The sequence below is a fragment of the Pelophylax lessonae genome (assembly GCF_965119305.1).
Source record: "Pelophylax lessonae genome assembly, chromosome: 5".
Classification (NCBI taxonomy): Eukaryota; Metazoa; Chordata; class Amphibia; order Anura; family Ranidae; genus Pelophylax; species Pelophylax lessonae.
Window position 1 is genome coordinate 559196941 of NC_138772.1, and position 25227 is coordinate 559222167.

General features: G+C 45.8%; 1 protein-coding gene across 1 annotated transcript in view; it reads left to right on the top strand.

The window, feature by feature from the left end:
- The first annotated feature begins 5202 nt into the window (after nucleotides 1–5202).
- Nucleotides 5203–25227, top strand: part of LOC309556612 (uncharacterized protein) — a 48831-nt gene continuing 28806 nt past the window's right edge. Inside the window, exons 1-3 of the mRNA XM_082259048.1 lie at nucleotides 5203–5324; nucleotides 7116–11141; nucleotides 24519–24604. Coding sequence (XP_082115174.1) covers nucleotides 5210–5324; nucleotides 7116–11141; nucleotides 24519–24604 — 4227 coding nt within the window. The 5' untranslated portion in view covers nucleotides 5203–5209. The remainder of the gene's footprint in view (nucleotides 5325–7115; nucleotides 11142–24518; nucleotides 24605–25227) is intronic.

Genomic DNA, 25227 nt, shown 5'->3' on the forward strand with positions numbered 1-25227 from the left:
CTGCTCATGATCCAAAGCATACCACCTCATCAGTGAAGCATGGCGGTGGTAGTGTCATGGCGTGGGCATGTATGGCTGCCAATGGAACTGGTTCTCTTGTATTTATTGATGATGTGACAAAAGCAGCAGGATGAATTCTGAAGTGTTTCGGGAATATTATCTGCTCATATTCAGCCAAATGCTTCAGAACTCATTGGACGGCGCTTCACAGTGCAGATGGACAATGACCCGAAGCATACTGCGAAAGCAACCAAAGAGTTTTTTAAGGGAAAGAAGTGGAATGTTATGCAATGGCCAAGTCAATCACCTGACCTGAATCCGATTGAGCATGCATTTCACTTGCTGAAGACAAAACTGAAGGGAAAATGCCCCAAGAACAAGCAGGAACTGAAGACAGTTGCAGTAGAGGCCTGGCAGAGCATCACCAGGGATGAAACCCAGCGTCTGGTGATGTCTATGTGTTCCAGACTTCAGGCTGCAAAGGATTTGCAACCAAGTATTAAGAAGTGAAAGTTTGATTTATGATTGTTAATCTGTCCCATTACTTTTGGTCCCTTAAAAAGTGGGAGGCACATATACAAACTGTTGTAATTCCTACACCGTTCACCTGATTTGGATGTAAATACCCTCAAATTAAAGCTGAAAGTCTACAGGTAAAGCACATCTTGTTTGTTTCATTTCAAATCCATTGTGGTGGTGTATAGAGCCAAAAAGATTAGAATTGTGTCCATGTCCCAATATTTATGGACCTGACTGTATTTCAAGTATTTCTTTTAATTTTGATGATTATGGCTTACAGCGAGTGACATCCCAAAATTCATCATTTCAGAATATTAGAATATTACATAAGACCAATAAAAATAAGGATTTGTAATACAGACATGTTGTCTTAGTGAAAAATCTGTCCATGTACAGTATAGGATGCACTCAATACTTGGTCGGGGCTCCTTTTGCATGAATTACTGCATCAATGCGGCGTGGCATGGAGGCGATCAGCCTGTGGCACTGCTGAGGTGTTATGGAAGCCCAGGTTGCTTTGATAGCGGCCTTCAACTCCTCTGCATTGTTGGGTCTGGTGTCTCTCATCTTCCTCTTCACAATACCTCACAGATTCTCTATGGGGTTTAGGTCAGGTGAGTTTTCTGGCCAATCATGCACAGTGATCCCATGATCATGTGACCAGGTATTGGTAATTTTGGCAATGTGGGCGGTGCCAAGTCCTGCTGGAAAATGAAATCAGCATCTCCATAAAGCTGGTCAGCAGAGGAAAGTATGAAGTGCTCTAGAATTCTCTGCTAGAGGCCTGCGCTGACTTTGGACTTGATGAAACAGCTGGATGGGGTCATAGAAGGTCCTTATCCCATCAGCAGGACCGGTATCTGCTCCTTTGTGCAAGGAGGAACAGGATGAGCACTGCCAGAGCCCTACAAAATGACCTCCAGCAGGACACTGGTGTGAATATCTCTGACCAAAGAATCAGAAAAAGACTTCATCAGGGTGGTTTGAAGGCCCGACGCCCTCTAGTGGGCTCTGTGCTCACTGCCCGTGGAGCTCGATTGGCGTTTGCCATTGAACACCAGAATTGTCAGCTCCACCATTGGCACCCTGTGCTCTTCACAGATGAGAGCAGGTTCACCCTGAGCACATGTGACAGACGTGAAGGGGTCTGGAGAAGCTGCGGAGAATGTTAGGGCGCCTGTAACATCATTCAGCATGACCGGTTTGGTGGTTGGTCAGTGATGTAGACCAAAACAAAAATAGTGCAATGCACCGATCTCCTGCGCTCTGAGAAGGTGATCTCCTGACCAACTCAAGCCACACACATGTGGCTACCAGAGACCTTCGCTTGGCTTTTCCTGGATGCTTCAGCCTTGCAGCTCCTACAAGACCAGGGCAGTCTGGGACCACTGCGAACAAGAAACAAACACAAGGGCGCACCGGCCTAGTGCATTATCCTCCACAAAGGTTTTATCAAATAAAAAGATAAAAACACTCACAAATGAGTTCATGGTATGTGCATATCCAAATAATAATAATAATACTCTGTATATTAACCACTTGCCGACCGCCGCACGACTATTTACGTCGGCGGTCAGCCCCTCACAGGCAGAGTGACGCAGGGCTACGTCGTTAGCCTGTGAGGGTCTAGGGAGCGAGCGCGCGCCGCCGGAAGCGGGCTCCCGCTCGGTCACGGACCCCCCCGCGCATGTGACCGGCGGACCCAATGTCCGCTGGTCACTCACGATCGTCGGGTGGAGAGGGAGAAAGGCAGGCGGCTAATGCAAACAAGCCGCCTGTCATTCTCCCCTGTGTAGGAATGGTGATCATACGGTTCTACTATGTAGGACCATTGATCACTGTTCCTATACCTCAAGCCACAGCCAATCACAGTTAGAAGCACGCCCCTAGGGACACACATAACCCCTCCCTCTCAAAAAAAAGTTAACCCCTTCACTGCCAGTGTCATTTTACAGTAACAGTGCATATGTATAGCACTGATTACTGCAGTAATGTCACTGGTAACCCCAAAAGTGTAAAAAAATGTCAGTCAAGGGTCCGATCTGTCCGCCGCAATGTCGCAGTCCCGCAAAAAAAATCGCAGATCGCCGCCATTACTCGTTAAAAAAAACAACAAAAATGACAGAAATCTTTCCCTTTGTTAGTAAACGCAATAACTTTTGCGCAAACCAATCAAAATACGCTTTTTGCAATTTTTTTTTTAACCAAACATATGGTAAAAAAAAAAAAAATTGGCCCAAAATGTTAAAACATTTTGATTTTTACTTTTTTTTTTTTAGGAATTTCATATAAAAAAAATGTGAAAAATATTGTTATTTTTGCAAAATTGTTGCTCTTTTTTTGTTTATAGCGCAAAAAGTAAAAATTGCACAGGTGATCAAATACCACCAAAAGAAAGCTCTGTTTGTGGGAAAAAAAGGACGTCAAATTCGTTTGGGTACAGCGCCGCACGACCGCGTAATTGTCCATTAAAGTCACGCAGTGCCGAATCGCAAAATAGGCCCTGGTCAGGAAGGGGGTAAAATCTTCCGGGGCTTTAGTGGTTAAGCAGGGGCTCAGACATGATCTGTAGGCTCTGAGGAAGAGGCTAAGCCTTGAAACGTGTAGCCCATTTCAAGCTTTTGAGGACGGTGCATCTTCTGTTTCTGATGCTGAGGACAATTTATTATTTCGATGTGCTCATACCATCAACTCGTTTGAGTATTGTCATCTTTTTAATTAATGAAACCTTTTTGGAGGATAATGCGCTAGGCCGGTGCGCCCCTTGTGTTTGTTTTTTTGATTGCGTGGGTCAGTGATGGTCTGGGGAGGCAAATCCATGGAGGGACGCACAGACCTCTACAGGCTAGACAATGGGACCCTGACTGCCATTATGTATAGGGATGAAATCCTTGGACTCATTGTCAGACTCTATGCTGGTGCAGTGGGTCCTGGGTTCCTCCTGGTGCACAACAATGCCCGGCCTCATGTGGTGAGAGTATGCAGCCAGATCCTGGAGGATGAAGGAATTGATATCATTGAATGGCCCCTGACCTAAATCCAATAGAACACCTCTGGGACATTATGTTTCGGCCTAACCGACGCTGCCAGGTTGCACCTCAGTCTATTCAGGAGCAGTGGCGGCTGGTTCTCAAAACATTTTTTGGGGGGGGGGGGGCGCAAACAGAAAAATCGAATAGGCATTGCTTTGCGGCAAAAAACGTGGCAAAAAATTGCGTGACTTTTTATGTCACAAAAGTGTGAAAGGGGCCTTCAGTAATCAAAGTTACCACAGCGTGCCCCCTTCAATGCAGAGTGACCACAGCGTGCCCCCTTCAATGCAGAGTGACCACAGCGTGCCCCCTTTCAATGCAGAGTGACCACAGCGTGCCCCCTTCAATTGCAGAGTGACCACAGCGTGCCCCTTCAATGCGGAGTGACCACAGCGTGCCCCCTTTCAATGCAGAGTGACCACAGCATGCCCCCTTTCAATGCAGAGTGACCACAGCGTGCCCCCTTTCAATGCAGAGTGACCACAGCGTGCCCCCTTTCAATGCAAAGTGACCACAGCGTGCCCCCTTCAATGCAGAGTGACCACAGCATGCCCCCTTCAATGCAGAGTGACCACAGCGTGCCCCCTTCAATGCAGAGTGACCACAGCATGCCCCCATTCAATGCAGAGTTAGCACAGTGTGCAGAGAGACCAGTCAGTGCACTTACCTGATGCAGCAGCGGCTTCTCCTCAGTCCTCCGCGTCTCCCGAGTCCTCCTCCTCCTCCTTGGCCAATCGAAAAAGTTCGCCTTTCGGCCAATCAGGAGACGGGTCATTGTCACACAATGGGTGGGGTCAGGGCACAGTGCTCTGCGCCACGGGTCCACCCTTTTCTGAAGCCTATTAGAGCCTCTGGCTCTAATCACGTGCTTCAGAAGAAAATAAAAACCCCATTGAACTCCATGCGTCCGGCGCCCCGCGTGCAGAGTAGAGGCCCGGATGCATCGATGGGGGGGCGGTGCCCCTGCGCCCCCCAACGCACCGGCCGCCACTGTTCAGGAGCTTAGTGATGTCCTGGTCCAGATCTGGGAGGAAATACCCCAGGACACCATCCATCGTCTCATTAGGAGCATCCCCCGACGTTGTCAGGCATCCATACAAGCACGTGGGGGCCGTACACACTACTGAGGACCATTCTGAGGTCCTGCAATGACATTTCACCAAAATGGACTCGCCTGCTGCATCATTTTTTCACTTTGATTTTCGGGGTGTCTTTAAATTCAGCCCTCTGTAGGGTGATAATTTTAATTTCCATCAAACAATGTGACATCCTTTCCTTCCTAACCCATTACCCAGTCCATACCAGTATAGACCCCAACACATTACCCAGTCCATACCAGTATAGATCCTAACACATTACCCAGTCCATACCAGTATAGATCCTAACACATTACCAGTCCATACCAGTATAGATCCTAATATATTACCCAGTCCATACCAGTATTCAAAGTGTTCCTTTCATGTTTTTAGTGGTGTATATCACTCTGTGTGTAATTTATATAAAATATTGGAGTTTCACTTTTTGATTTGAATTACTGAAATAAATTAACTTTTTGATAATTTTCTAATTTTATGAGATGCTCCTATCGGTTCTGAGTTTCCAAAGTGCCATTTCTGCTCCTCATTTCTTGTTGCCCTTTTCTCCAGCTCCCGGTGTCGATGGAGGAGGTGTCGGTGTATTTCACGGAGGAGGAATGGAGTCTTCTCCAGGATTGGCAGAGAGATCTCTATAAGGAGGTGATGCAGGAGAACCTGGACTCTGTGCTCCTATTGGGTGAGTGCGAAAACCTAGAGCTCCTCCCATTATGTAGGCGAGGAATGTTACCAGTTCTCTTCAGAAATTATAAGGTGGTGATGGTGGGGGAGGGGGGGGGATAGGAAAAGAGATGTGCACCATGGAAACATTTCTTTCCTTTCTGATTCGTTCATTAAGTTAGAAGTTAAAATGAATCATTTTAAGAATTTGTTTCGTAAATTAATCATTATTTTCAAATTTATTCGAAATTCCAATTTCAACATTCAAATTTCAGAATATGGCTACATTCGTTCTAGATTTTATTTTTTTATTCTATTCATTACTATTCTATTATTTTATTTTCCATTTTATTATATTCTGTTCTTTCTTTTCTGTGCTTTTTATTTTCTATTCTTGTCTATTTTATTCCTTTATTTCTATTCTATTCTTTTATTTTCTATTCTGTTTTATTCAATACCTCTACTTTCTATTATATTCTATTCCTTTATTTTCTTTTTTCTATTCTATTTTAATCTATTATGTTCTTTTATTCTATTCTTTTATTTTCTATTCTATTCTGTTTTATTCTTTTCCTCTACTTTATATTAAATTCCTTTAATTTTATTTTATTTATTTTTTTCTTATCTATTCTATTCCTTTATTTTCTAGTCTATTGTATTCTAGTCTATTCTATTCTTTTTTTTCTGTTCTATTCAGTTTTATTTTATTCTATTCCTTTTTTTATTCTATTCTTTTATTTTCTATTCCATTCTGTTTTTGATTCTGACCTATTCTTTTCCTTTATTTTCTATTCTATTGAATTCTATTGTATTCTGTTCAATTCCATTTTATTCTTTTATTTTCTTCTCTGTTCTTTTCTATTCTATTATTTTGCATTCTATTTTTATTCCTTTCTTTTCTAATACAGTCAATTCAAAATTTTGCATTTTAATTTTTTATTAAGATTTCCAAATAATAATAAAACATTGTGTGGTAGACAAAGCCAAGTACAAAAATAGTGCTGTCAGCATAGGTAGGGTGTGGACAATTACAACCATAATGTATAGGAGGAATGAAGGGGTCCAACCACGGACCCATAAAAAGTCAATAAGCAGGTATGAGAAACTTTATCAATGTGGGTCTATTTTCTTTTATTTTCTATTCTATTCCTTTATTTTCTATTGTATTATATTCTCTTTTATTCTATTCTGTTTTATTCTTCTCCTCTACTTTATATTATTTTATATTTCTTAATTTTCTTTTTTTTCTGATCTATTCTATTCCTCTATTTTCCATTCTTTTCCTTTATTTGCTAGTCTATTGTATTCTGTTCTATTCTTTTGTTTTCTGTTCTATTCTGTTTTATTCTATTCTGTTTTATTCTATTCCTTTTTTTATTTTGATTCTGACCTAGTCTTTTCCTTTATTTTCTATTCTATTGAATTCTATTGTATTCTGTTCAATTCCATTTTATTATTTTATTTTCCACTTCATTGTATTATATTCTGTTTTATTCTATTCTATGAGGTAGCCTAACTAGGAACCATCATCTTATTTCACTTTTATTCCTTACTTTATTTATTGCAAACACTTTCCATTTCAAACTCGCATTCATTTTAGAATTCGGACAATTTGTTTCGTTATAATTTATTTTGGATTTGTTGAAGTACGATTCTATTGCGATTCGAAAATTTGCGTAATTCCAAATCTCCAAATAACGAAAATTGTGTCTGAATTTCGATTTATAATGAAATGGATCGCACATGTCTAGTTAGGAACCCATAAAATTGTAGAAAAGAATTCTTTTTAACAAGTTTTTTTTTTTTTCAGAAGAACTCTGGGAGCCCCATATTAAAACTGAAGATATTGGTGTGGATGCAGAAGGTTCAGCAGTGAAGGTGGAAGAACAGACCCAATGGGACATTGCCCATTCGAGGAACTGGTGTGATAGGTACAAGAACTTCCACGGTATGCTGGACAAAATACACCACAAATGTTCTGACTGCCGAGAGGTTGTAGGAAGCTGGTCTCTTCTCATTGACCACAAACGAAGTCACCAGAGAGGTAACCCCAACACAAACCATAAGCCGTTTGATCCAATGATCCAACAAATAAAACATGAACAGGGGAGGCGCTATAATCTCCGCTTCAGCAAGAGGTGGTCTTCTTCTAAACTACATCCACGTCCAAGAAGGGCTTTGTCTACCAATGAAGATCCGCTAACATACCCAGAAAGAGGGGACAGGACTCCAGGTGGCAAAGCCCTCGCAAAATATAAAGAATTGGAAAATTTGGTTGGCACAAAAACTTTTGGCCATTTAGGAAACATGGCGGGAAATGGAAAACAGCTGTTAAAATGTTTTAGCTGTCCAAAAATATTCACGGACGTTAACCTTTTCATTGAGCACAAAAAGTCACACAAAGAAAACAAGAGCTTCACCTGCCCCGACTGCGGGAAAGGTTTCGTCAGAAAGTCCGTCCTGAAACTCCACCGAAGGACTCATACCGGGGAACGTCCCTTTGCCTGTTCCGAGTGTGGCAAACGCTTTAGTCAGAGGTTCAACCTCGTGATTCATCAGCGCATTCACTCTGGGGAAAAACCATACAAATGTTCCTCCTGTGATCGGAGTTTCCGCTACAAGCCGGCTCTTATGAGGCACGAGAGCAAATGTGTGAAGACCAATCACAGAACACGTCCAGGAGGAAAGTCTAAGAACTCGCAACAACCTCCTCCAACTATTCTTCATCCAGAAGCGAAGACCTTGGCCGGGAGACCACAGTCATCTTCCACCTCATCAAATGTTAAACCCTTTCCAGTATCCCTGACCACTGGTAGTCAAGGTACGGACACTTGCATCTTGCAGAGTTCATCATCTAAACCACCAATATCTTCAACAAGCCCTGTCTGTTCTCAGTTGGTTCCTAGAGGAAAATCATCTTCCAGACATCTCACTGGTCTTCAGTCTGGAAACAAACAATCCTCATTATCAAGCAAACCCATCTGTGAACAATCTGGTACTAAGCCTCAGTCTATGGCATCTTCCCCATCAAGCAGTAAACCACCATCTTCATCCAGTACTTCTATCAGTCATAAATCGAGAGATAAATCTTTGGCATTTGCACCATCTTATATGTGTTATTCTTCTGCTAATAAACACCTGTCTTCTCACGAAACAGGTCCTTCTTCAAATGCAGTGGTCATTCACCCGCCTAGTATAAAGCCTAGCTCAACTACACCCTCTTCTACTTATCCTTTAATAAAGATGGAGACTCAACCCAACTTGTCCTCAGAGTCGAGTCCCCCTTCAGGAGGAAAACCTCATTTGATTTCATCTTCTACAAATAATTACCAGTTGAACTTGAAATCTCCTTCGGTCTTGAAATCTCCTTCGGTCTTGAAATCTCCTTCGGTCTTGAAATCTCCTTCGGTCTTGAAATCTCCTTCGGTCTTGTTTCCTGCCATGCATCAGGCAATAGGTGGCAAACGTTCCTCCATTTCATCGCTTTCATTTAGCCAAGGCTTTAAATCTCCCACGGCTTCACTGCCACCTAAATATCACCCAATGTATTCAAAATATCATTCAATGTCATCATCTTCTAATTACATCACCAGAGGAACAAAGCCTATTGTGGCTACACCATGTTCTATGTCTTGTCAATTAATTAATACCACTATGTTATCGTCATGCAAACCTCCTCGATCGGCTTCCTCTAGTCCTTCAACCTCAGACTATAAAACCTCTTTTGTGAAAAACTCTTCATCTTCATCCTCATCCTCTTTAGCCTACCACACATCCTTTGCTAAACATTCCTCGCCTGAGCATCATAGATCTCACATGAAATCCACAACTTCTTTTAGCTCGCCAATGCATTCCTATCAGGCCAACTCTCCCTCTTCTTCATGTACAGTTCTGCATCAGAAGTCCGTAACTGGATGTCCTCCCCCAGTTCATCCCATTATCCATCATTCATCCAGTACTAAGCCCCATGCTACATCATCCTCGACAAAGGTTCCTTCACCTCATTCCTTGGCAGTAGATAATAAACCTTCATTTAGGCCACCATTGGCCTTGCCTTCCACCAGCTGTAGTCTGTCTGGTAATAAGTCTCCCTCACAGTCATCATCCTTTGTCTGTGATAAATCATTTCCCCATTTTCCAGCCTCCTTGCCCAAGAATTCTTCCATGGTTCCAACACTACAACGATCAGCGATGAGCGGCAAGTCAATGGTCAACGCGGCAAAAGTAATGAAACGGCCAGAAATGAATGAAGGTGGTCAGACAATGCAATCCCTTGAGAATCTGTTTGAATGCAGCCAGTGTGAGAGGTTTTTCACAGACCTAGGCCAGTTTACGGAGCACCAGAAGACCCACTTGGGACCTAAGAACACGTGCCCGGAATGTAACAAGATTTTCCATAGGAGGTCCACGCTCCTTCTCCACAAAAGAACTCACACAGGTGAAAAACCGTACACTTGTACCGAATGCGGCAAGAGTTTCAGCCAGCGTTTTAATCTAGTTGTTCATCAACGTATTCACACAGGTGAGCGACCTTATACCTGCAATGAGTGCAACAAAGCTTTCCGCTACAGAACAGGTCTTCTCCGTCATGAGACACATGCCCTTTGTGCGAGAAAACGACCTGCTGAAAATCGTCCCATCATACCACCACCAGCCTCTAGAGTAAAGAAATCTATCTGCTTGATAGATACTTCTCAAAGCTTAACGATGTCTAATGTATTATCCTCTTCTGGTTTATCCAAGGATGAAACTAGGAAAGTACCACCTTTAGAAGATAGTCAAGATAAAATTCCACCAACCTCAACATCTACATCCAAATCACAAACCCTGACTTGTGAGAACACCCCAACAAAGACATCAATGCCCCCCAATGTTACCCAAGGTAACATTCCACCAACATCTACATCCAAATCACAGACCCTGACTTGTGAGAACACCCCAACAAAGACATCAATGCCCCCCAATGTTACCCAAGGTAACATTCCACCAACATCTACATCCAAATCACAGACCCTGACTTGTGAGAACACCCCAACAAAGACATCAATGCCCCCCAATGTTACCCAAGGTAACATTCCACCAACATCTACATCCAAATCACAGACCCTGACTTGTGAGAACACACCAACAAAGATATCAATGCCCCCCAATGTTACCCAAGATAACATTCCACCAACACCACCAACATCTACATCCAAATCACAGACCTTGACTTTTGAGAACACTCCAACAAAGACGTCAATGCCTCCCCCAGAAGCACCTATGAAAACAAAATTACTGGTGAATAAAAATGAAAATGAGGTTTCTCGAGTGCCCTCTCCCCTTCCTCCTCCTTCTACCTCTCATATTCCATGTTCACCCCACCCTTTGAACGTTGTGCTATCAGACTCACCACCTCAAGCACCCCCAGACCAGAATATTGACCAAAACGCCAACAAACCAAAAACCAACGACAGTGATGAAAACAGCTCAGGTTGTAACGAGGCACCCAAACCAGATGCGGAAAAAATGCAGTTCAAGTGTGAACACTGTAAGAGAAGCTTTGATAATGTGGATAAATTCATGGAGCACCAGATCACGCACAGCACGGCACGGCACGTGTGCGCCGAGTGTGGAAAAGCCTTCAGCAAGACGTCGCAGCTGGTCCTTCACCGGCGCACTCACACGGGCGAGAAACCTTATTGCTGCCCCAAATGCAGCAAGCAGTTCAGCCAGAAATTTAATCTCGTCGTTCACCAGAGGATTCACACCGGTGAAAAACCCTACAAATGTTCAGAGTGCAAGAAAGAGTTCCGCTACCGCACCAGCCTCCTCAAACACCAGAAATACAGCCTGTGCTCCTGACCGCCAAGCCCCACACTACAAATGCCATTATAAAGACTTGCAGGGGGGAAGAGATTTCTCTGTAGAGCTCAAATGTCCAGAGATCCTCCTCCAGGCACTCAGGGATAATGACCAAACTCAATGCTAATTGTTGTACTGTAAATGTTGAGGGTCACTCAACCCAAACATGAGATTGTAGCTGGGCTGATTCACCTGCTGCTTTCTTTTACCTCCAATGGTGAGATCTGCCCTCTGGTGTATTCTACAATGAGAAAAAGAGCATCCAAGAGGTGCTGGGACTTTGATACGAGTTTAACCAAGGTAGTGAGAGGGCAAGAAACAGGTGAAGAGCCCACTGGTTTAGGTTAGGCTGCTCACAACAGGCAAGGCTACCCTATGGTGGATGCTCCAGCAGGTTACCAGGAAAAGACGTGCATTTATGGAAGAAACACCAGACCAAAAAATAGGAGTCCAAATTAATTTATTGATGTTGTGTCAAAAGACATCCAACGCATTTCGAACCCCTTCAGGGTTCGTCTTTTAACACAACATTAATACTGTATTTTCTGGCGTATAAGACTACTTTTGAACCTCAAAAAAATCCCCCAAAAATGGGGGGTCGTCTTATACACCGAGTATAATATCTCCAAGGTAACCCAAGTATAGGTATTACCGGTAGATGTAATCTCTCAAGACGCTGGCTGTGTGGGAATTCTGTACCGGTATACCGTATGCACCGTAGCTTCGGCTACATACAGCGTACCGCGCTGAGCCAATCAGGGAGTTGGCGGAGTAACATCAGCCCGCCTCTCTGAGTCTGCCAATCCGAGCAGGCTTTGCATTCAATAATAGAATACATCGCTCACTGTGATTGGCTCAGCACGGTATACTGTATGTAGCCGAAGCTTCGGTACATACGGTATACCGGTACAGGATTCCCGCAAAGCCAGCGTCTTGAGATTACATCTACCGGTAATACTTAGGGTACCTTGGAGATATTATGAGAGATTACATGTATTACAGTACTTGGGGTACCTTGGAGATCTATGAGAAATCTGATGTTTTTCAATGGTGTTGCCTTGCTTCGGAAGGGGGGTAGTCTTATACGGCGAGTATAGCCCAAAACCTATGTTTTAACTTGAAAATTAGGGGGGGTCGTCATATAAGCCCAGTCGTCTTATATGCCGGAAAATACGGTAAATTAATTTGGACTCTTATTTTTTGGTCTGGTGCTCCTTCCATATATGCACATCTGGTGTATTCTAGGCCAGGGATCTTCACACTTTCTATACAAAGGACCAGTTTACTGTCCTTTAGACTTTTGGGGGGCCAGACTGTGGTAGAAAAGGTCCCAACATCAGTGGGGAAAAAACAATGCCCTATCGTGGGTGTCATTAGGAGGAGTTGTGGCCCATCATTGGTGTCATCCCCTTCATTGGAGTCAGTGTGTGCGCATGGGGGGGGGGGGTTATGCACCATTGTTGGTATCAGTGGATAAAATAGTGACCCAAGGGTAAGATAAAAGTAAACAAAAGGGCCACATCTAGTCCCCAGGCCACAGTTTGGAGACCATTGTTATAGGCTCTGCACCCTATGGTCAGTGGGTGTGCATGGGGGAGGAATTATGCCCATTGTTAGTATCAGTGGATGAAATAGTGCCCTAAGGGAAGCACGTAAGCAAGGGGCCACATCTAGCCCCTGGGCCCCAGTTTGGAGACCAATGTTATAGACTCTGCACCCTATGGTCAGTGTGTGTGCATGGGGGAGGAATTATGCCCCATTGTTAGTATCAGTGGATGAAATAGTGTCCCAAGGGAAGCAAGTAAGCAAGGGGCCACATCTAGCCCCTGGGGAGACCACAGTTCTAAGTTCTACACCCTATGGTCAGTGTGTGTTCATGGGGGGGGGGGGGGGATTGTGTCCCATTGTTGATAGTAGATGAAATAGTGCCCCAAGGGAAGCAAGTAAGTAAAGGGCCCCACAGGCCCCAGTTTGGAGACCACTGTTCTAGGCTCTGCACCCTATGGAGTCTCACCGCACACTGCTACATTATTCATAGAGTATTATATATGAAAAATATAACCTAAAGAGGGAGACCCTTTGAAGAGTTGCGGCAGGTGGGCGGAGCTGGGGATCCAGGTGCAGAGATCTCACCATTGGAGTATCAGTGATGTGAAAAGGTGGCGATTCAACCCTCGGGAGTGAAATGTCAGTGTTGGAGGTTGTGGCCCTTTAAAAGGTTTCATTTGTTTTTGCTGCTTAGTTGGTGAATGATTCCTCCTTTCAGCCCTGACAATAAAAGCTGCATTTATTAGACACCTCTGCCTCTTCACTTCATCATAGACACACTCCTGTGAAGGACATGCATGTTCTAGCAACCAATATGCTGCAAAAGAGAAGGATTGTAGGTGTGGCTTATTTAATGACCAAGTTAAGCCCGTCCCTTGCGTGACTTCCAAAACTATGCACCTCCATCAACTGCTGTAAGTTATCTGGGCATCTCTGGACGCTTTAACTGGTCCTCCTATATGGCACTAGTCCTCCTGTAGGGGGCCTGGGCCCCATCAGTTCAACGGGGGGGGGGGGGGGCTGGGCTGGTCTTTTGGTACAGGTACTTTCCCCTCACTGTAGCACAGCTGGCTTCTCCTCCTCTCCCTCCAGTCAACAGTCAGCTGCTGCAGGTGGAGCCACAGGGGGATCGGATTCAGGGAATGGGGCCCCCTCCTCTGCTCTGATCACTCCTTCTCCAGTCCAGGATCAGCTTCATCCACAGCTTTGATCCCTCTGTCCCCCTCTGCTTTTACGATGCTTCAGTTTGTGAATGAACAGGGAACCTCTGTATAGAGTGCATCCTGTTCATTACTTCTGTAGCAGCTGAGGCTGCAGACAAAGGATTGGGGATTTGTGTCCTCAATCACTTTCTCTGTCTCAAAAGCTGCCACGGGGGATCGTTTTTCAGGGAATAGGCCCCCCTCTACGGCTCAGATCACCCTCTCCCCAGTCCAGAATCCCCTTTATCTACAGCTTTGATCCCCTATCCCCCCTCCATGTTTACTATGCTTTAGTTTGTGAATGAACAGGGAGCCTCTGTATAGAGTGCATCCTGTTCATTACTTCTGTAGCAGCTGAGGCTGCAGAGAAAGGATTGGGGATTTGTGTCCTCAATCACTTTCTCTGTCTCAAAAGCTGCTACGGGGGATAGTTTTTCAGGGAATAGGCCCCCCTCCACCGCTCATATCACCCTCTCCCCAGTCCAGAATCCCCTTTATCTACAGCTTTGATCCCCCTATCCCCCCTCCATGTTTACTATGCTTTAGTTTGTGAATGAACAGGGAGCCTCTGTATAGAGTGCATTTTGTTAATTTTGTAGCAGCTGAGGCTGCAGAGAAGGGATTGGGGATTTGTGTCCTTAATCACTTACCCTGCCTGAAAAGTGAGAAATAATGGATCCGTTTGGACCTGTGATATTTAAATCCCCATCCCAGGCTCCTATATAATGTAAAACCATGTAAATGAGTTGTTGATCCGGGGGTTGGGGTCACATACCTGCACCCACATATCCACCTGGGCTGGGGGGGGGGGGCTATCAGGTAGGCTGTATGGGGCCCCATGATTTCTAACAGTCCTGCTCAATAAGTCCACCAAAACCTGGCACCCCCAGTTCCCTTTCTGTAGGTATCAATGTCTCCGTAAATCCAACTTTCTCCTTATATCTGTTGTATCCCAAGCTCCCATACCCTAACCTCCTAGCACTAGGAAGAAATAGGTGAAACTGTTACAACAAATTAATGCAGAGAGTATATTTCTAATTTCTCATTCTGGAAACCACCTGAACAGAATAAAGTCTAATCACAAACTCCATATGGAAGTCTTTCTCAACTTTTACTCCAGAGGGAACCCTAATGTTTTTCAGGTCTTGGGAAACACCTGAAATATTACATCTACAGTGCATGGCACATTACCATGATAACTAAATTGAAAAAAAGTTTTTAGCAGTTTGAGGTAGCTTCTTAGTTAAGAAAGGCCACTCTAAGGGCTTATTTAAACCCATGCACCAATTCCATGGCAATGCATCTGCCCAAAACTATAAAGACCATTGAAAATAAAGGTGCATAGGTTTGAATACAGCCTAAAGGTTCCCATATGAGGAAATAATAAATTGCTATGAGGTTCAGGCAAGAAACAATGTCTTCCTATAATCTCAAGAACTACAGCGAACAAGCCAAAATCTCACCACCCAATGTTCCTTCTCTACGTTATCTGTATCATGCTCACCTGTAAGGTCAGCTTTCCTACAACCTAACCTCCTAGAGCACTGCTATGGTTACAGCTGACCTTGCTTTGTGCAACCATCTTCTATGGGGCACAGTGGAGACACTTGTATGATTCTCTGATTTTAAGTGTCCCCCTCCCCTCAAACTACCTCACCCTCTGAAAAATTTGCAGCATGCTTAATGGGAATTATGTAAAAATATGCTATGGATTTGGGCAGACCAGGAGGACAATGTGACTTTTGTAAATATTAGATGCATTGGCAATGAATGGCAAGCCAGATTTGCCATAATAATATGTAGCACAAGGGGCCATGGTATTGTGTGAATCCAGCTCCAACAGTGACAGGGGCCATAGAAGATAAGTTATTGGTATCGTGTGGATCCAGCCCCAACAGTGACAGGGGTCATAGAAGATAAGTTATTGGTATCGTGTGGATCCAGCCCCAACAGTGACAGGGGTCATAGAAGATAAGGCCATGGTATTGTGTGGATCCAGCCCTGACAGTCTCCGGCGGCCATGGAAGATAAGGCCATAGTATGGTATGGATCCAGGCCTGACAATGAAAGGGGGGCCATACAAATGAAGGCCATGATATAGTATGGTTCAGATTTAGTCCAGACAGTGACTTCGGGCCATAGAAGATAAGGCCATGGTATGGCGTGGACCTAGCTCTGACAGTGACAGAGGTCATAGAAGATAAGGCCATGGTATTGTGTGGCTTCAACCATGAGAGTGACAAAAGAGCCATAGAAGATAAGGCCATGGTTTGGTTTAGATACAGCCCTGACAGTGACCGGGGGCCACAGAAGATAAGACCATGGTATGGCGTGGACCCAGCTCTGACAGTGACAGGGGGACATAGCAGCTAAAACCATGGTAGAATGTGGATCCAAACCTGACAGTGACAGGGGGCCATAAATGATAAGGCCTTGGTATGGTGTGGATACAGCCCTGACAGTGGCTGAGGTAATAGAAGATAAGGCTGTGGTATGGCGTGGATCAAGCCATGACAGTTACAGAGGGCCACAGAAGATAAGGTTATGGTATGGCATGGACCCGGTCCTGATAGCGACAGGACCATAGAAGATAAGACAATGGTATGGCATGGACCCAGCTCTGACAGTGACAGGGCCATGGAAGATAAGGCCATGGTATGGTGTGGACCGAGCCCTCAAAGTGACAGAGGGCAATAGAAGATAAGGCCATTTGATGGCGTGAAATCAGCCCTGACAATCTCCATAGGCCATAGGAGATATGACCATAGAATGATGTGGATTCAACCCTGACAATTTCTGGGGGCCATAGAAGATCGGGCCATGGTATGATGTGGATCCAGCCCTGAGAGTGACAGAGGACCATAGAAGATAAGGCCATGGTATGGTGTAGATCCAGCTCTGAGAGTGGAAGCAGTCATACAAGATAAGGCCATGGTATAGTGTTGATCAAACCCTGGCAGTGACCGGATGCCAGAGAAGATAAGGCCATAGTATGGTGTGATCCCAGCCCTGACAGTCTCTGAGGGCCATAGAAGATAAGGCCATGGTATGGTGTTGATCAAACCCTGGCAGTGACAGGATGCCATAGAAGATAAGGCCATGGTATGATGTGATCCCAGCCCTGACAGTCTCCAGGGGCCATAGAAGACAAGACCTGGGTATGGTATGAAATTAGCACTGACAGTCTCCAGGTGCAGTAGAAGATAAGACCATGGTATGGTGTGGATCCAACGCTGACAGTGCGAGAGGCCATAGAAGGTAAGGCCATGGCAGCGTGTAGATCCAGTCCGGACAGTGACAGGGACCATAGAGGATAAGGCCATGGGATGGCATGCATCTAGGCCCTGATACTGACAGGGGCCATAGAAAATAAGGCCATGGTATGGATTAGATCCAGCCCTGACAGTGACAGGGGGACAAAGAAGATAAGGGCATAGTATGGTGTGGATCCAGCGATGACAGTGCGAGAGGCCATAGAAGGTAAGGCCATGGCAGCGTGTAGATCCAGTCCGGACAGTGAAAGGGACCATAGAGGATAAGGCCATGGCATATTGTGGATGCAGCCCTGACGGTATCCAGGAGCCATTGTAGATAAGACTATGGTATGCTGTGGATCCAGCCTTGATAATGAAAGAGGGACATAGATGATAAGGCCATGATATGGTGTGGATCCAGCCCTGACAGTGACAGGGACTATAGATGATAAGGCCATGGTTTGGTGTGGATCCAGCCCCAACAGTGACAGGAGTCATAGAAGATAAGGCCATGGTATTGTGTGGATCCAGCCTTGACAGTCTCTGGGGGCCATGGAAGATAAGGCCATAGTATGGTGTGGATCCAGCCCTGACAGTGACAGGGGGGACAAAGTAGATAAGCCTATGGTATGCTGTGGATCCAGCCCTGACAGTGACAGAGGGACATAGAAGATAAGGCCATGGTATGCTGTGGATCCAGCCCTGATAATGAAAGAGGGACATAGAAGATAAGGCCATAGTATGGTGTGGATCCAGGCCTGACAATGAAGGGGGCCATAGAAATTAAGGCCATGATATAATATGGTTTAGGTTTAGACAGTGACCGGGGGCCATAGTGGATAAGGCCATGGTATGATGTGGATCCAGCCCTGACAGTGACAGGGGGCCATAAAAGATAAGGCCTTTTTATGATGTGGATCCAGCTTCTGACAGTGGCTGGGGCCATAGAAGATAAGGCTTTGGTATGGTGTGGATCAAGCCGTGACAGTGACAGAGGGCCACAGAAGATAAGGCCATGGTATGGCATTGACCTGGTCCTGATAGTGATAGGACCATAGAAGATAACACAATGGTATGGTGTGGACCCAGCCCTGATAGTGATAAAGGTTCATAGAAGATAAGACCATGGTATGGCATGGACCCAGCTCTGACAGTGACAGGGCCATGGAAGATAGGACATTGTATGGCGTGAACCCGGCTCTGACAGTGGCAGAGGGCCAAATAAGATAAGGCTGTGGTATGGTGTGGACTGAGCCCTGACAGTGACAGAGGGCCATAGGAGATAAGGCCATGGTATGGTGTAGACCCAGCACTGATAGTGACAAGGCAAAAGAAGATAAGGCCATTTGATGGCATGGATTCAGCCCTGAAAATCTCCATGGGCCACAGGAGATATGACCATGGAATGATGTGGATTCAACCCCGACAATATCTGGGGGCAATAGAAGATAAGGTCATGGTATGGTGTGGATCCAGCCCTGATAGTGACAGAGGGCCATAGAAGATAAGGCCATTGGATGGTGTAGATCCAGCTCTGAGAGTGGCAGTGGTCATACAAGATAAGGCCATGGTATAGTGTTGATCAAACCCTGGCAGTAACAGGATGCCATAGAAGATAAGGCCATGGTATGGTGTGGATCCAGCCCTGACAGTGACAGGGACCATAGATGATAAGGCCATGGTATGGTGTAGATCCAGCCCTGACAGTGACAGGGGGACAAAGTAGATAAGGCTATGGTATGCTGTGGATCCAGCCCTGACAGTGACAGAGGGACATAGAAGATAAGGCCATGGTATGCTGTGGATACAGCCCTGATAATGAAAGAGGGACATAGAAGATAAGGCCATGGTATTGTGTAGATCCAGCCCTGACAGTGACAGGGGGGACAAAGTAGATAAGGCTATGGTATGCTGTGGATCCAGCCCTGACAGTGACAGGGACCATAGATGATAAGGCCATGTTATAGTGTAGATCCAGCCCTGACAGTGACAGGGGGGACAAAGTAAATAAGGCTATGGTATGCTGTGGATCCAGCCCTGACAGTGACAGGGACCATAGAAAATAAGGCTATGGTATGATGTGGATCCAGCCCTGACAGTCTCCGGGCGCCATTGACGATAAAGCCATGGTATGATGTGGATCCAGCCCTGACAGTCACAGAGGGACATAGAAGATAAGGCCATGGTATGGCGAGGATCCAGCCCTAATAGTAACAGAGGGACATAGAAGATAAGGCATGCTGTGGATCAAGCGCTGACAGTGACAGAGGGACATGGAAGGTAAGGTCATGGTATGGTGTGGATCCAACCTTGAAAGTAACAGAAACCATGTGCAGCACTGCCCCCCAGGGGCTACTGAATATTAACTCTGCAGGCTTCCCTGGTTACCAACTGTGACGGTACTCACTGTCACTTGGAGTGAAAGACCGATATTTAATGGACACTGAGAATATGGTTTGGATTGCTTCAAATGGGTTCTGTGTTTACACTTATGATAATGTGTATTGTACTTCAATGTCAGAGACAGGCTCTCCCTATTGTCTGTGTATGAAGGTGTGATGTGTATTCTGTAGTCTGTCCCATTGTTAATGAACTCACATATTGTTTCTGTCCCTGTGGCTAGATAATTAGTTCAGGTTAATTCTATTTCTGTATACAATTTCATCTGCATATGATAATGTAATCAGGCAACCCCTGACCTGATGGGGTAATTTGATCAGGAGGGGGATGTCCATGCTATGTATAAACTGTGTGAGAATGTTCAATAGAAGAGAAGGTTCAAGAACTTATACAAGCTAAGTTGTCAGCTAGCTTTGTATGGGAGCGGCTGGAATATTTGATATTTCTGTTTAAGACTGGGAGGAAGCGGTATACTGACGGAAGCCCACAAGCACAGTGTGGGTCGCGGTTCCCTTACATTGGTGGCAAGCGTTGGGATGCTTCCTGCAGTCTGGGACATCCAAACCTCCACTGGGATCCAACGTCTGGATAGCAGAAGAAGAGAGGTACAGATATCAGCCGCCACAGAAGAGGAATTCGGAAGGAGGTTGTGAGAGATGCGGATACAGCACAGGGGACCAGTGTCAGAGAAGGTCCCTTTGTGTGGACTCAGCTCTGACAGTCTCCGGAGGCCAAAGAAGATTAGGCTATGGTATGGTGTGGACCCAGCTCTGACAGTCTCGGGGGCCATAGAAGATAACACCATGGTATGGTGGGGATCCAGCTCTGACAGTCTCTGGGAGCCATAGAAGATAAGGTCATGGTATGGCATGGATCCAGCTCTTACAGTCCCTGGGGACCACAGAAGATAAGACCATGGTATGGTGTGGATCCAGCTCTTACAGTCCCTGGGGAACAAAGAAGATAAGACCATGGTATGGTGTGGACCTAGCTCTGACAGTCTTCGGGGGCCATAGAAGATAAGACCATGGTGTGGTGTGGACCCAGCTCTTACAGTCTCCAGGGGCCATAGAAAATAAGGCCATGGTATGGTGTGGACCCAGCTCTGACAGTCTCCGGGGGCCATAGAAGATAAGACCATGGTATGGTGTGGAGCCAGGTCTGACAGTCTCTGGGGGCCATAGAAGATAAGACCATGGTATGATGTGGATCCAGCTCTGACAGTCTCCGGGAGCCAAAGAAAATTAGGTTATGGAAGATAAGGGCATAGTATGATGTGGAATCAGCCCTGACAGTGACAAGGACCATAGAAGTTAAGAAAATGTTATGGTGTGAACCTAGCTCTGACAGTCTCCAGGAGCCATAGAAGATAAGACCATGGTATGGTAAGGACCCAGCTCTCATAGTCTCTGGGGGCCATAGAAGGTAAGACCATGGTTTTAGGTGGACCCAGCTCTGACAGTCTCCGGGAGCCATAGAAGATAAGGCCATGGCATGGTTTGGATCCAGATCTTACAGTCCCTGGGGACCATAGAAGATAAGACCATGGTATGGTGTGGACCTAGCTCTGACAGCCTCCGGGGCCATACAAGATAAGACCATGGTATGGTGGGGACCCAGCTCTTACAGTCTTCGGGGGCCATAGAAGATAAGATCATGGTATGGTGTGGACCAGCTCTGACAGTCTCCAGGGGCCATAGAAGATAAGACCATGGTATGATGTGGATCCAGCTCTGACAGTCTCTGGGAGCCATAGAAGATAAGGCCATGGTATGGTGTGGATCCAGCTCTTACAATCCCTGGGGACCATAGAAGATAAGACCATGATATGGTGTGGATCCAGCTCTTACAGTCCCTGGGGACCATAGAAGATAAGGCCATGGTATGGTGTGGACCTAGCTCTGACAGTCTCCGGGGGCCATAGAAGATAAGACCATGGTATGGTGTGGACCCAGCTCTTACAGTCTCCGGGGGCCATAGAAGATAAGACCATGGTATGGTGTGGACCCAGCTCTTACAGTCTCCAGGGGCCATAGAAGATAAGGCCATGGTATGGTGTGGATCCAGCTCTGGCAGTCTTCAGAGGCCAAAGAAGATTAGGCTATGGTAGGGTGTGGACCCAGCTATGACAGTCTCCAGGGGCCATGGAAGATAAGGCCATAGTATGGTGTTGACCCAGCTCTGACAGTCTCTGGGGGCCATAGAAGATAAGATCATGGTTTTGTGTGGACTCAGCTCTGACAATCTCCGGAGGCCAAATAAGATTAGGCTATGGTATGGTGTGGATCCAGCTCTGACAGTCTCGGGGGCCATAGAAGATAACACCATGGTATGGTGGGGATCCAGCTCTGACAGTCTCTGGGAGCCATAGAAGATAAGGTCATGGTATGGCGTGGATCCAGCTCTTACAGTCCCTGGGGACCACAGAAGATAAGACCAGGGTATGGTGTGGATCCAGCTCTTACAGTCCCTGGGGAACAAAGAAGATAAGACCTTGGTATGGTGTGGACCTAGCTCTGACAGTCATCGGGGGCCATAGAAGATAAGACCATGGTGTGGTGTGGACCCAGCTCTTACAGTCTCCAGGGGCCATAGAAAATAAGGTCATGGTATGGTGTGGATCCAGCTCTTACAGTCCCTGGGGACCCTGAAAGATAAGACCATGGTATTTTGTGGACTCAGCTCTGACAGTCTCCGGAGGCCAAAGAAGATTAGGCTATGGTATGGTGTGGACCCAGCTCTGACAGTGTCCGGGGGCCATAGAAGATAAGACCATGGTTTTGTGTGGACCCAGCTCTGACAGTCTCCAGGAGCCATAGAAGATAAGACCATGGTATGGTTTGGATCCAGCTCTGACAGTTCCTAGGGGGCTATAGAAGATAAGACCATGGTATGATGTGGACCCAGCTCTGACAGTCTCTGGGGGCCAAAGAAGATAAGACCATGGTATGGTGTGGACCCAGCTCTTACAGTCTCCGGAGGCCAAAGAAAATTAGGCTATTCGAAGATAAGGGCATAGTATGATGTGGAATCAGCCCTGACAGTGACATAGAAGATAAGACTATGGTATGGTATGGATCCAGCTCTGACAGTTCCTAGGGGGCCATAGAAGATAAGACCATGGTTTTGTGTGGACCCAGCTCTGACAGTCTCCGGGGGCCATAGAAGATAAGGCCATGGTATGGTGTGGAACCAGCTCTCATAGTCTCTGGGGGCCATAGAAGATAAGGCCATGGTATGGTGTGGAACCAGCTCTCATAGTCTCTGGGGGCCATAGAAGATAAGACCATGGTATGGTGTGGACCCAGCTCTGACAGTCTCCGGGGGCCATAGAAGATAAGGCCATGGTATGGTGTGGAACCAGCTCTCATAGTCTCTGGGGGCCATAGAAGATAAGACCATGGTATGGTGTGGACCCAGCTCTTACAGTCTCCGCTGGCCAAAGAAGATTAGGCTATGGTATGGTGTGGATCCAGCTCTGACAGTCTCGGGGGCCATAGAAGATAACACCATGGTATGGTGGGGATCCAGCTCTGACAGTCTCTGGGAGCCATAGAAGATAAGGTCATGGTATGGCGTGGATCCAGCTCTTACAGTCCCTGGGGACCACAGAAGATAAGACCAGGGTATGGTGTGGATCCAGCTCTTACAGTCCCTGGGGAACAAGGAAGATAAGACCTTGGTATGGTGTGGACCTAGCTCTGACAGTCATCGGGGGCCATAGAAGATAAGACCATGGTGTGGTGTGGACCCAGCTCTTACAGTCTCCAGGGGCCATAGAAAATAAGGTCATGGTATGGTGTGGATCCAGCTCTTACAGTCCCTGGGGACCCTGAAAGATAAGACCATGGTATTTTGTGGACTCAGCTCTGACAGTCTCCGGAGGCCAAAGAAGATTAGGCTATGGTATGGTGTGGACCCAGCTCTGACAGTGTCCGGGGGCCATAGAAGATAAGACCATGGTTTTGTGTGGACCCAGCTCTGACAGTCTCCAGGAGCCATAGAAGATAAGACCATGGTATGGTTTGGATCCAGCTCTGACAGTTCCTAGGGGGCTATAGAAGATAAGACCATGGTATGATGTGGACCCAGCTCTGACAGTCTCTGGGGGCCAAAGAAGATAAGACCATGGTATGGTGTGGACCCAGCTCTCATAGTCTCTGGGGGCCATAGAAGATAAGACCATGGTATAGTATGGATCCAGCTCTGACAGTTCCTAGGGGGCTATAGAAGATAAGACCATGGTATGATGTGGACCCAGCTCTTACAGTCTCCGGAGGCCAAAGAAAATTAGGCTATTCGAAGATAAGGGCATAGTATGATGTGGAATCAGCCCTGACAGTGACATAGAAGATAAGACTATGGTATGGTATGGATCCAGCTCTGACAGTTCCTAGGGGGCCATAGAAGATAAGACCATGGTATGGTGTGGATCCAGCTCTTACAGTCCCTGGGGACCATAGAAGATAAGACCATGGTATGGTGTGGATCCAGCTCTGACAGTTCCTAGGGGGCCATAGAAGATAAGACCATGGTATGGTGGGGACCCAGCTCTTACAGTCTCCGGGGGCCATAGAAGATAAGGCCATGGTATGGTGTGGAACCAGCTCTCATAGTCTCTGGGGGCCGTAGAAGATAAGACCATGGTATGGTGTGGACCCAGCTCTTACAGTCTCCGGTGGCCAAAGAAAATTAGGTTATGGAAGATAAGGGCATAGTATGATGTGGAATCAGCCCTGACAGTGACAAGGACCATAGAAGTTATGACAATGGTATGGTGTGAACCTAGCTCTGACAGTCTCCTAAGCCATAGAAGATAAGACCGTGGTATGGTGAGGACCTAGCTCTCATAGCCTATGGGGGCCATAGAAGGTGAGACCATGGTATTGTGTGGATCCAGCTCTCATAGTCTGCGGGGGCCATAGAAGATAAGACCATGGTATTGTGTGAACCCAGCTCTTACAGTGTCCAGGGGCCATAGAAGAGAAGGACATGTTATGGTGTGGATCCAGCTCTTACAGTCTCTGGGGACCATAGAAGATAAGATTATGGTATGGTGTGGACCCAACTGTGACAGTCACACAATTCAGAAATGCCATTGGAAGGACACACAGAATACGGGAAACTCTTCACTCTGTTACATAAATAAATGCAAAGGTAACAACATCCGGCCAACAACCATTCCATGTAGAACACATGATTTTATGGCATTCATGCTTCAGCAATAAACTGAAACCTTTATGACCCAGAAAGGCATTTCCTCCCTCTTCTCCTATTCAGTCATATCTCAATTACTAACGTATACCAGGAGAAACCTGCACCAGAGCTTCTCAATCTTGTGCCTTAGGGTCACCATAGACTTTACAATCTGAGCATGCAATCTCTGTACAAACAGCTTCACATAAAAAAACAAACAAACTGTAATATGAGTAACCTACCTGAACTGTCCAATCATTTAAAATATATTTATTCAGGCAGGCCCTGGCACATGCTTGTTGGTAGAACTAAAGCAGATTGTACAACCAGATTGTACCATGAGTGATGAATTTCCGAATCACAATAGTAACGAGTTTCAATTAATCTGAAATAAATTATAACAAAACGAATTATCCGAATTAGAAAATGAATTTAAATTAAAAAAATGAATTGGGATTTGAAAATGAATTTGAAATTA